Below are 12,557 nucleotides of genomic sequence, written 5' to 3' on the forward strand. Positions count from 1 at the left end.
GGCTCTGGAGTGGCTGCTGGCCTGGATGGATTTGCTTGCAGGGGGGATGTTGGCTCCCTCTCTGCCTCTATGACCTGAAGGATCAGTTTTGCACTAATTTCACTGCAGGATCTCAGCAGAGCCCCATTCCCTGCCACTGACCTTCCTTCCCCCTCCCTGGGCAGAGGACACAGGGAGATGGTTGTGGTGGGTTTTTTTCCCCTTGGTGCATAGGACATCTCCAGGCAGAAGACTGTGGATAGGTTGAAGGATTGGCATTAACCCCTTCTTGTTTTCCTTAAATGTAGTTTGTTAAGGACTTCTTTGGTCCATGCAGTCAGGCAGAAGACTTGACCCCAAACTTGAGTCCTTCTGCACATGGTCCCCTGCCTGTTCTATCCCACTTCTCTTAAGCCTACCCACCCTTCAGCACCAGGCACAGCCCACTGCAGTTGTGTGAGATGTGTTTCCTGGAAGGATTTCAAAGCCACAACCAGGTAAATGCTGCTTTCTGTCTGGGAAGGGTCTCCAGAGGAGATGTGCCTGGAGCCCTTGCGCCAGCTGCTTGGGGGCCCTGGGACATGGAGCAAAGGCTGGCAGCAGCAGCTTGCTGGTCCACCTCCAGCAGCCTCTGTGGGGATGTGGCTGTGCCACGGCTGCCTCTGCTGTCCCCACCTGCTCCTAAACTTCCATGCTAGATCCCTGGACAAGCCTGGGCCCCACTTCCCTGCCCTTCCTCTCTAAACCCCTCCAGTGCTTTTCCTGGAAGCAGGATGTCTGCCCTCAGCAGTCACTGCAGTGACCAAAGTGACTGAGGAGCTGGAGCACACAGCATTGCTTCTGCTTCTCTTGAGCCCATCAAATCCTTGGGAAAAGGCTGTTTCTGAGGCATTTGAATCTCTGCTCTCAGCTCATCCCCTGCCCCAGACCACTGTTGTGGGATCACTGCAGTTCCTGGTAAGATCTGAAAGCTTTGTGTTTCAAACTATAATGCTGTGGCCAGCTCTCCTGCTTCTGAGTTCACTGTGTGGATCATGCTCACAGCCACACATGGAATGAACCCACAGCGGGTTGTGTTTGTGGTGACCAAGCTGCTGGGGCTGCTGCTGTGGTGGGGTTTGCTCTGTTGAGTGTTCTGCAGTGCCCTGGCAGGGGTTGGTTGCCCAGGTGGGGATCTTACAAACACAATCAGGCTATACCCAGTGTGTGCATGTAAACGTGTGCTTTCCACTCAGTACTTCCTTCTGGGAACCTGACTCAGCACCTCTCTTTTCCTGAAGACATTGCTTGAGTTTTATTGGGCTTGGTTTTGCCAGCAGACTCTCCAGAGCCTCAGTGTCCTCACCATGCCATGGGTGTGCTGCTCTTTAGTGCCTTCAGTAGGATCCAGTGTACTGCACAGCCCAAGGCACCCCCCTGCCAGGGTCAGTAACTGCTGGGAATGGTTCTTTGAGTGCTAAAGAAGCCAATCTGCCTCCCCTTTCACACCCTGAACTATTGATTTTAGTGTGTTTAGGAGTTAGAAAGTGGATGGATTGACACTGATTCTTCACAGCCGTGGCAGTAACAGAGGAGCTGTGGTTCCTCCTCAAAGTTAAGTAGTGATGTTCAATACCCACTGCCTCTGTTTCCCTCGTTGGGGTTTTGCTGTTTCATTGTTCCTTCCAAAGCAGTCTGATCTGCAGTGGGCATGAAGAGAAGCTAAGCCAAGAGCTGCTGGAGAGGAGAGCGAAAGGAAAGACTGGGGGAACCCTTTACCCTACAGCACATCCTCTGCAGAGCCTGCAGCCCTTCAAGGGACTGATTGCTCTTACGGGAGGTGCGAAGGAGCCAGGCGAGTGGAGGAGCTCTGGGATGTGCTCTGCTGCGTCTCCGGCGGGTGGCAGCACCCAAACGGCTTCTCCAGGTGACTTAACTTAGGTGTAGGAAGGCAAAGGGACCTTCCCTGCTGTGCTGGGCCTTGGGCAGGGGAGACGCGAGCAGAGATGAGGATGGATTTGCAGGGCTGGGTTTCCAGTGGGGCTCAGTGTTTCCCTGCTGTGGTCTCCAGTAACTCAGACCGAGATGGGGCTTGCTGTGCTTTAAGCCACTTCTGCAGCTTCTCAGACCAGAGCTGTCCTGCCTGGCATGATTATTCCAGGGAGTATTGTCCTTTGGAAGCAAAAGGGTGCTTTTGATTCCCCTTGGCCTGGGGAAGGTCAGTGGCAGCTGGATGTTTGCAGACCACAAGGCCATCAGGAGAAACACCTTCTGTTCCGCTGGCTGGAAGGGTTGAAGTCCAGGGATAGTGCTGGGATCAACCTGGGATCACAAACACAGCCCCGGGCATTCACCTGCAGCGGGTCCGGAGCCGCAGTGACAGCCCCGTCCTCCCAGGACTGTTTGCCTTTTCCCTTGGCTTGCCTGGAAGGCCAAATGGCATTCCTGTATCCCCAAAACCTCCCTCTCTGCTTCCTCTGGGGCTCCTGCCACTGCCTTCACTCTTGTCTGCTCTCAGGTGCTTCCCAGCCTGCCCCCTGCAAGTGCCACCAGCCTGAACAGGCAGACGTGGATTGTCACAGATGCCATTACCCTGACCACTGCTGAGCACACCATGAGCCATGACCCTGCAGGGGCTGAGGACCCGAGATTCTGGGGTTGATGACACGGAAGGAGATCCACAAGCAGCACAGGCACCACAAAGCCGTGGACCTGCCACCCACTGATTCATGTCAGTGAGCAGATCAGGTCAGGCTCTAGGTTTCTGGTGCTGGTTACAGGGCTGAGGTGGTGAAGAGGAAATAGCAAAGCTCAGGCTGGGCTCAGGGTGCTGCCATGAACTGTGCCAGTGTAGAACTGGCCCCGTTTGCAGTCCTGGATCCTGCTGCAGCAACAGAGCCCAGCCAGCTCCCCTTGATCTCCAGCTGTGCCAGGGAGCAGCAGCAGTGCTTTGACATAGCTGAGAACAGGGTGGAACTCCTCACACCCCTGCCAGCCCACCCATGCCCCAGTGCAGCCCAGACACTGCCAGGTACCCTCACCCCAGGCCAAAGCACATCCAAGGCACTGTTGTTTTATCATGGCCAAAGCAGATACAGCTTTAAGATGACCAGGCACAAGGATCCCAACACAGCCACTCCAACCTGGGTCCTTCCTAACCCCCAAGGTCACTGCTCCACTGGGTGGGTGCTGGCTTTTGATCTGAAGAGGCTATAAAACTGGGAGATTAAATGCAGACAATGTCCTATTGTGTAGAATAAAGCTCTAAACCTGAGCAGGCAGGTGCAGTGCCAGGCTGGACTTTGCCCAAGCCAGTTTTCCAGCTGTTCATGCCCACTTCCCCTGGCTAGAGGTGGAAAAGTTTCAGGGAGGCAGAGACCACAGGAGCAGGGATCTGGGGTAGCCTGCAAAGGACTTTCCTTGTTAGCTCATCATAAAGGAGACCTGGGGCAAGGGTGGCTTCCTCAGCAGTCATGTGCTGCTACGTGGAGAGTAGGGCTTGGAGCAATGGGCCTTGGTCAGCCTCGGGTTTAAGTGGAGCCTGGAGTTCATCAGCACTCAGGAATGAGACACGAGGCTCCAACTGTCTCTCCTTGGCCAGGCAGGCACCACAGTCGAGAGCAAGGAGCCTGGGGACATTGCCCCCTCCCTGCTCACACCCCTGCAGAAGAAACCACACGCTCTACTTGGAAATAAGCCATTTTTTTCCTTTATGTTGTACTGCAGTTGAACACAATATGAACATGCAGAGAAATGCCACTTGGCAGCAGGAGCTCAGGAAACAGCAGTGCCTGTCAGCAGTCAGCAGAGGAAGAGGCTGGAGACACAGTCTCAGCAAGAACAGCCCCCCATCCTCTCCCCTGCCCACAACCACAGGCTCTCCAGCCTTCCCTTACCATAAGGCAGCAGATCAACCCCTCCAGACTAGAAGCAGCAGCAAAGGGGGAGCAGTGTGTCCACTGCAATCACTGGTGGTTTTAGACTGGTGATTTCCCTCCCCAAGGAGGCAGAAGAATTATTTTACAAACTAAACTGACCTTTGTTTTCACAGAAGAGCAGGAAGCTGATGAGAAGGGAGTTAAGAACTCAGGAGTATCTACTGCCAAACTGCAATGGCAAAGAGTGCATGAGCAGCTCGGAAGAGCCAGGAGACAAAGCTAAGTGATACATCGAGGCTATTCCTAGAACCTCTCAAGTCTGGCTCCTGTTGCTCTAACTCCCTTTTTTCTCTATCCCTTTCTTCTCTCTTAACTGCCCTTTGGGAAGTGTCTCAGATGGTTTCGACTGGAGCTGCTGCAGCCTTGTGTTCTGCTCGACACAGGACAACTGAGGATGACTTTGTGAAGCTGCCTCCACTGCAAGCTCGGGTGGGGATGCTCAGGTGTCTACTCGCCCAAGGTAAGGGATGTCCAGCAATACATATCCTGCCCCATTCAATGGGCTGACTGAAAGAGGAGGGAGAAGGGGAGGGCTCAGTTGAATTTAGCTTTTGAAAAGTCCATTTCTGGATGCTGTTCCATGAACCTGCAAGGAAAACAAAGACAAGAGCATGAGTATGAGTCAGCAGGAGCCACAGAACAGCTTGGCTGCGGGGAGGGGAAAAGGCATCTCTGCTTCCTGCACTGTCAAGTTTGCTTTGTCCCCACACCCTGCAGGGCAGGGACTGTTCTGCTGAGCTCCTTGGGGGACAGTCCTACACTACAACCTTTTTCCTCGGGTCAGTGGTATCAGAAATCCTACCAGCCACGGAGGTCAGCAAGTCCAGACACAAGGAAACTATTAATTATCAAACACACCCTTTAGCTGTTACCTCTCAGACAGACACGTAGCAGGAATGAGAGATTGAAGGGCAGAGGGGAGATTGTGAGAGCAGATTATGATTTAAGATCAAACTTGTTAACTTAAGCATTCCTGGGGACACAGGGAACATCTCCAGTGCTGTGACAGTGAAAACTCATAAAGGACGTGACCAGAGAAACCTGGTTTCCAGCTAGTTGCAACCAGATTTCACATGTACTGCAATGCCAGCAGAGAGGAGTATTTGGACTGAGGTTGCCACATCAGAAGGTTCTGAGAACAATACACTGTGCCTCTGAGTGATCGAGAGTAACCAGTGCACGGAGAAGCTCCTGGCTTCCTCCTCTGCCCTGCAGTTCACCAAGGGACACAACACAGGACCAGATGGAGGATCCATGCACAAAGTAAGGGCAGGCCTCTGTTTTTCTCTGTGCTGTCATCTCATGGTTTCCCCTGAAACACCACCACAGCATTTCCACTTTCCACTTCCATGGAAACAGGTGCTGTGAGTACAGCATCCGTTTTTAGCAGCCAGATGGGCTTCACAGGCAGAGATTAGGACCCACCTGGGTGTCACTGAGTCTGCTTTGGCCTGAACAAAGTCTAAACGTCCTCTCTGTTCTTTGCCACCCAACCAGCCCAGCTCCAGAACACTGAACAAGTGACCTTGCCAGCGAGGCATCCTGCATGCGGACTTCCCAGCAGGACAGGGCTACCTCCCATTCCGCTAACTCAACACACAGGCACTAAGGAAGTGTGGCCTCTGCTCCAAAGCAGCTTCAGCCTATGCTGTACTCAGTGCACTGATCAGAGCGAAGCTTCTGCCACTACAGATAAGCTAAGGAAGAAGAGTCAGGCCTGTGACACTGAATCCTCCTTCCAACCCTAACATAAGGTGTGGGTTCGCACTTGCTGAAGAAGTTGCTTGACCCAGAATGGCCTCCACACCTCCCCACATGGCCTTGGGAGCTCCTTGAGGATCCTTCCTGCCAAGGTGCATTTATGCCAAACAGAGCAATAAAGACATAAAAGTGCTATTGGCTTGGAGACAGCATTCTGGTGGCAAGTCTGCAGGGAGGAGAGATTATCTGGGCTATGGAGAAGAGGGAGATTAGAAAACAATCAAGATCATGTTAAAGTTCAGTAGAGATGGGACCTCCAGTGCCAAACATGCTTTCTGGACTTGAAATCAGATCAGGATAATTCCAGAGCTACGCTATTCTCAGAATTTCCCGTTATGCTTTCTACCCCCATGGGCTTTTATACACCCTGGTGGCTGGCCAACAATTCAATGCCTACATAACTGCAGATGTGAACACAGGTAGGACTGAAGGCCAACCTGCTTTCTGCTCACATATTTGTGTCAAAGAGGAAGAGGAGAAGAGCTTGGGGAAGGGAAACCCCACAAATTAATGAGGTCTACTCACTTTTTCAAGATGTCTTGCTTCTTCTGTTCATCAGATGTGGGGAGGCCCATGGATTTCTGTCGCTGATCATACATCATTTTCTCCACCATACTGCGAGTTTCACTGTCCAGGTCTGATAACTACAAGCAAGGGCTTTGATTAAAAGTGGAATAACTTTTCTCAACCTAAACATACACCCTGCTTGCAGGGAACATGAATACACTGAGGTTACCAATACAGGTTGCCCAGAGAAGCTGTGGCTGCCCCATCCCTGGCAATGTTCAAAGCCCAACTGGACAGGGCTTGGAGCAACTTGCTTCAGTGGAAGGTGTCCCTGCCTGTGGCAGGGGGTTGGAACTCGATGATCTTAAGGTCCTTTCAAATCCTAATGATTCTACATACTAATGTTATGCTTTGATGTGTGCACAGGCTGCACAAATACTTATACAGACACTAATTTATAAACTCAGCTTCATTCACTTGGAGTTTTGGAAGCACTTAAGTTCATGTAAGAGAAGGCTCCATTCAGTAGAACAAAGGGAGTTCTTACCTTTGAGTTCTCTGGATTAATTTTCTTGGTGTTGATTTCTGGGTCTGTGGAGACGAGTTTGTTCCACCATTCCATCTTGTTGATCTGAAGGATGGAGTAGCAAAAGTATTTTATTTCTCCTGGGCTTGCTCTAGGAATTTTATGCCTCAGTCACAGGGAAAGTCTGAACATGGATAAAGGGTACAGCTTTCATTCTGAACCACTTTAGGCAGCCTGAATTTCCACAACTGGGAAACTTGAGAGCATGTCAGATGTCACCTTTGGCATGACATAAATGGGATTACAATCAAATTGCCTGGAGAGGCCCAGAAGGGACACAATAATAATAATGTCTGTTCTTGGGTTTTCATGTCACTAACAGATATCAAAACGTGGCATTATTCCATTAAGGCACAACTTTAAAATGACTGATCTCCTGCCAGCTGAGCAATGTGATATCCTGGACTAGCATGAAGTTAGGCTGAAGACAGGGGGAACCTGCAAAACCCCACTTCCAGCAGGAGCCCTGACCATGTAACCAAGATAAGCATGGTTCTTGTTTCAGCTGACAAAGCCCAGGGCTTTCACAGGTTTTGTCAGACTCTAATTTCACCATGGGAGAGGCAGACAAGTCTGAATCCTCCCCAGTTCACTCTGCTTTACCTTCTCCAGATGCACAGTGACTGTTTTGCCATCTTCAATGAGCCAGGAGCTCTCCTCCACCTTCACTTCATTGAAAAGCTCTCCATCAATGACAGGCGAATGGCCCTTCAGGCCAACTTTGAGGCGCCGTCTCTGGATATCCACCACCATGTCCTTCCCCTTCAGCCTGAAGTTCACCTTGAAAGGGATGGCCAGCTGGAATAGACAAAGAGCAAATTTCAGGAGCTCAGCAGTGAAGTCTCTCCTCACCCTCTCAGGCTCCTGTTCTAAGACTTTCTGCCTTGGTTTCACCCGAATAAGACACAACATGGAGTATTTTCCTTGGTGTACTGAGTGAGTGGGAGGTAAAAGAATGCAAGAGTAAGTTTGGCAGCAAAATGGCCAATAATTCAAAAGGACCATAAAAGTGAAGCAGATTTTAATGTCATGTTAAAACAAGACCATGGTTTGGTAAAGTTAACTACAGCTTCTGGGGAATCTGATCTCATTACCAAGCTCTCTCTATTGAAATGCTGCTAAGTACAACTAAGAGCATCCCACAGACAGCTGAGATCCAGGGTATTGACTCAACTGTTCTTATAGCACCTGCTCTTAGTCCCTGTCTCAGATTCCTCAGATCCTGGTCCTAAGGCAACACTTACATCGAGTTCTGAGAGAGTCTGTGTCCATCTGTAATTTGGAAGGTCAGCACCATTGCCAGAATTGGGTTTAAGTTTTCCTTTGTCCTTCTCATCTTCCTCTTCATCATCTGTTTCCTAAGCAACAATTTAAGGTGTAAAATGTGGAATTAAGTGTGTGATTCTTAAAGAATGCCAGACTGGGTACTCCCTCCCATGCAAAGAAGTTTCCAGGGTTGTCCAGAAACTCATTTCTCTCAGCCTAAAATAAAGCCCCTAAATGAGCTTTACCTGTTTGTTAGAATCTGGAGATTCACCTTTTTCCTCCGAGGGTTTCACTGGGACACTGTTAACCTGTCCTTGTGCCTCTTTCTTCTGCTTAAAAAGAGAACAAACACCCTCAGCCAGATGTTGGCACTTTGTGTTACTTGCTGATCTGACACTAGGTGGCCTCAACCTCTTCAGCTGAAACCACAGAGCAAGACTCAAGACCTGCACTGAAGAGATTTTAGCCCTTAGAACAGTGTTACAGGAAAGCAGTCCTGCCAAGGGTAAATTCCCTTGGTTCTCACAGCTTTGGATGACTGTAGCAGAGGTTGTTGCTACAATGCAACAGTTGAGCCCAGGCTGACAGCTGACACTGAAAAGGAACAAGCCTGAGCCATTTTAAGCCCTCACTGCTACCAGAACTACATGCAGGCCAGTGAAAATGACCCAGATGGTACCTGCAGGCATCAGACCTCGCTTTTACCTGGTTGATTTCCAGCTCCAGCCTTTCTGCTTCCTCATCTGTAAGTTCCTTAATTCTTGGCTCATTTGCTTCTTGCTTTTCCTTAGCAAGCTTTGCAGCTCGCTCTGCCTTTTCGCGCCGCTCTGCCTCCTGACGAGCCTTCTTCTCCTTCCGCTCCTTCTGAGCCAGTTTGTTGTGATGGTTGAAGGTGTCTGTGATCAGCTGAAAGACAGGAACAGCACCAAAGGGGGTTAAACCACTACTTTTTCAAACCCAAATGAAGCCAACTCGCTGTTTACTGAGAACATCTGTAAATGTTGTGGCTTTTCCCTTCCTTTTCACTCCAGTCTTTTGATTGAAAATCTAAAGTAGCAGAAAACTCAAGAGTATTTCAGTGTAGCCCTTCCTAGCTCTTCCTTACACAGGGATTCTTGTGGAGATAACAGATAAATAACAGTTCTCTATTCGTCCTGCCCTTTGTACAGTTCCAGGATGAGCAGATGCCTAACCCAGCCATTTGACAGCTACTCTATCTAGGACAGCACAGCTGGAAGAACAGAGACAGCAGATCCAAGGTTTTTTACCTACTTCTCACCTTTCCCATGACTGGGCTTTTCCAGATGGAGACTTGGTGCAATGTTTTAGAGGAGAAACATTTGAAAAGCTCAATAGTTTACACTCAGGGGCAAGTTCCTACATAAATCCAGTCCCAATTCTCATGTTGTTGTGACTATGAAAAGCTAGTCAATCATGTCAAGGTCTCTGATGCAAAGGGCTCTACTGTTCAGCAGGGAAGCAGAGTACATAGGCTGGAAGCCAGAGCAACTGCCCCATGGTTGATAACACCAGGGGCACTGTGCAAAGTAGCACGTATGAGAACTGAAGTTTGTTCCGGAAAACAATTTAGACAGAACCCAAGAAAAGAAACTAGAGAGATTTCTCAGCCCGGGGGGTCAGGTGCTGGTTTATATATACCCTAGAAACTCTCAGGAGGGTTCACTACTTTCCCAAATCAACTCAAAGCATTCACACCTTGGAGTTTTGTAACTAACATAAAGTATTTCTGCTTCAGAGGAGCAGTTTGTTCCACTCTTGGTGCAGTTACGGTGGTGTCAGATACTGCTTTGAGCACCTTTGCAGAAGACCATAGAGCATTTTAACAGACACCACCCAAGGACACGCTGTCCTTTTGCAGGCACAGACACAGATTTCTATGGAGCTGCCAACAACAGTAGCCAGGACCTCCAGAATCACCAGCCAGTGTCATCTCTGAAATGCTACTCTGGTTTCACTCCCTGGGAGCATGCCCAGGAATTCAGGGAAATTTGTTCTTTAGGCAAATTAAAATGACAGCAGGTTTCATCTTTCTTATTTTGAAACCATCCTCTTTTCCTTCCTTTTCCTGCTTTCATTTGTCCCTTTAGACACAGTAAGTTACACACTGTCTTAGCAACTAACATCTATCCTAACACCTTAAACACAGCAGCAGCACCCCATCTGCTGGAGTTCCAGCAGTCCAGGAAGAGGAACAACTGCTATATTGCTAAGTATAAGCAAGAAAGTTTGGCCAGTTCATGTTTGAATGCTCTGAATCTTATTTCCCTGCAGGGAAACAACTGAGTTTTTCAACTGTGGAGCTGGGTGAGGAGTTCAGGCTGCCAGTGCAGACCCCCCGGCTTGCTCTCCAGCTCCATACAAAGGTGCAGGTGCCTGTGCAGAGATGTGGACTTTGTGCTTTTTCTGAGATGAACAAACAAGGTAATGTGGGGTTATCAACACCACGGTGTGTGTCACCGTTAAGTCAGTGTGTCTGGCAGATATGCTTTCCAAACAAGCCTTTGGCCAGAGTGTGGCAAAAGAACCTGCCACACCACTGGTACCATTTGAGGGAGCAATCAGATAGAGGCAACTGGTTTTACCTTGCTTCAGCAATATGTTTCATCAGCATCCCAGTGTCCCCAGGCACACCAGAATGCTTTGGGCTGTTCAGGCAGGGAAACCTCAGTATGGCACAGAGGTGGCATAAAGGATTTGGGGTTTTTTTACCTTCTCTGCTACTCCATCTTCTCCCCCGGTGAAGAAATCCGTTTTACGCCTCAGGAAACTAAAGAACGTGTTCACAAGCTGGGAGAGGAAACAGGGACGGGGGGTGGGAAAAGGGGAGGAGACAAAGAAAGAGCAATGAGACCAGATCACACCAAGCCACCTCCTGTCCCTTGAGCAGCCTCTGCTCTTCATCCTCCCTATCCATGTACCAGGATCATACTTCAATCAGCCCCGTGGCCGTTTCCCAATCCAATAGCTTTTGTGGAAATCCAGCTCCGGGATTCCCAGTGTCCAGAAGATGAAATTGTGTGGTTGACATGAGGAAAGGGCAAGCAATCAGGTCACCTTGGAGACACAACTACTCCAACACCCCAAGCTATTATATGAGGCAGGAATTCAGGTGGGTATGTGTACGTATGTGCATCTGTACGTATATGTAGCCTGAAATACTCTCAGTTTTCTGCTACTTCAGATTTTCAGTCAAAAGACTGGACTGAAAAGGAAGGCACTGGAATGGGTTGCCCAGGAAGGTTGTGAATGCTCCATCCCTGGTGGTGTTCAAGGCCAGGTTGGACAGAGCCTTAGGTGCCATGGTTTAGTGTGAGGTGTCCCTGCCCATGGCAGGGGGGTTGGAACTGGATGAACTTAAGGTCTTTTCCAACCCTAAGTATTCTATGACTCTATATACACATGTACTGTACTTTGCTTCTTTGCACACTTATATCCTTAAATTGTGCAAACAATTTGTGCCCAAGACCTCTTTATTTTTATTTTGTGCCCAAGACCTCTTTATTTTTACAACTGTCTGGCTGCCAGATACCTCATGGACTTGGCAGTTTTGAACTGGCACCCCCAGACACCCCTATAGACATCCATACTCTTGATGGACTTGGCTTCTCTTTACTTCCCAAGAATTCCGTCCTCTCCATATTTCAACCAGAGGTTTCCCTGCAGCACAAGGATCTCTTCTAAGGAGCTGTGTCCCTAAACGATTCCCATGCATCCCAGACCTCCAGCAAAGCAGGCTCTGAGCACTGCAGGGGCACACTGGGAAGCGTGAGGTGCTTCCCCAGAGCCCTGGCCCCGAGGAGGGCACCACATTCCCGTTCAAGTGCGCTTCATGGTCGAGTCCAACCCCCCCCCAGCAGTTCTCGGGGGGGGGCTCTGGGCAAGGGGGGGGCGGCAGGAACCGAGCCTCCTCTGGGGTGTTTTGTTGCCCCCCTGCTTACACTGTAGCTCCGTTGGGGTGCGAGGGCTCAGGCTGAAGCTCCTCACCCCCACTTATTGATCCCGTTAATTAACGGCCGGTTTCTCCGCGCTCCCCGGGGCTGGCGCAGGCCTGGAGCCGCTCTCGTAGGAGGGAGAGAGAAGCACACGTGCCTCCTGTGCACCGCTTGCACCTGGGAAAACCGGGCCCTCCACCCTCCCTCCCGTTACCACTCCCCCCGGTCCTTCCCCCTCCCGGCCCCGTTCCCGTTGGGGACCACGGGGAAGCTCCCTCCGCTGCCCCCCGGTGCCGGCGGCGCTACCTCGCGCACGCCGCCGTGGTGCTGCTGTGCCATGGCGAGCAGCATGCCGTCAAAGCGGTCCTCCTGCTCCGCCGCATCCTCCGCGCTCAGCCCCATGCTGCCCGCCTCGGCCCCCTCACACCGGCAACCGGAACCGGAACCGGCGCCGACGGAAGAGCGAACGCAACAGCGCGGTTCCAACGGCCACCAATCACAGAGCGGCTTTCTGCTGATTGACAACAGCATCAGCCAATCAGAGGGAGGAAGGGTGGGACGAGAGGAGCAGGGTTGGTTGCTATAGCA

General features: G+C 50.5%; 1 protein-coding gene across 2 annotated transcripts; it reads right to left on the minus strand.

Annotated features, from left to right (window-relative positions):
- Window positions 1-3,644: 3,644 nt before the first annotated feature.
- NUDC (nuclear distribution C, dynein complex regulator) lies at window positions 3,645-12,426 on the minus strand. Of its 2 annotated transcripts, none has more exons than XM_005142705.4 (9): window positions 12,276-12,426; window positions 10,747-10,824; window positions 8,722-8,922; window positions 8,262-8,345; window positions 7,995-8,108; window positions 7,354-7,548; window positions 6,712-6,795; window positions 6,183-6,301; window positions 3,645-4,482 (listed from the first exon to the last, which is right to left on the minus strand). In XM_005142705.4, exons 1-9 carry the CDS (start codon window positions 12,369-12,371, stop codon window positions 4,431-4,433), a joined length of 1,023 nt encoding a protein of 340 aa, XP_005142762.1. In that variant the 5' UTR covers window positions 12,372-12,426; the 3' UTR covers window positions 3,645-4,430. The 2 variants fall into 2 exon arrangements, with proteins under 2 accessions (XP_005142762.1, XP_030899216.1); XM_031043356.2 differs by having other exon boundaries at window positions 8,262-8,348.
- Between the last annotated feature and the right edge of the window lie 131 nt (window positions 12,427-12,557).

The sequence above is a fragment of the Melopsittacus undulatus genome, chromosome 14 (assembly GCF_012275295.1).
Source record: "Melopsittacus undulatus isolate bMelUnd1 chromosome 14, bMelUnd1.mat.Z, whole genome shotgun sequence".
NCBI lineage: Eukaryota > Metazoa > Chordata > Aves > Psittaciformes > Psittaculidae > Melopsittacus > Melopsittacus undulatus.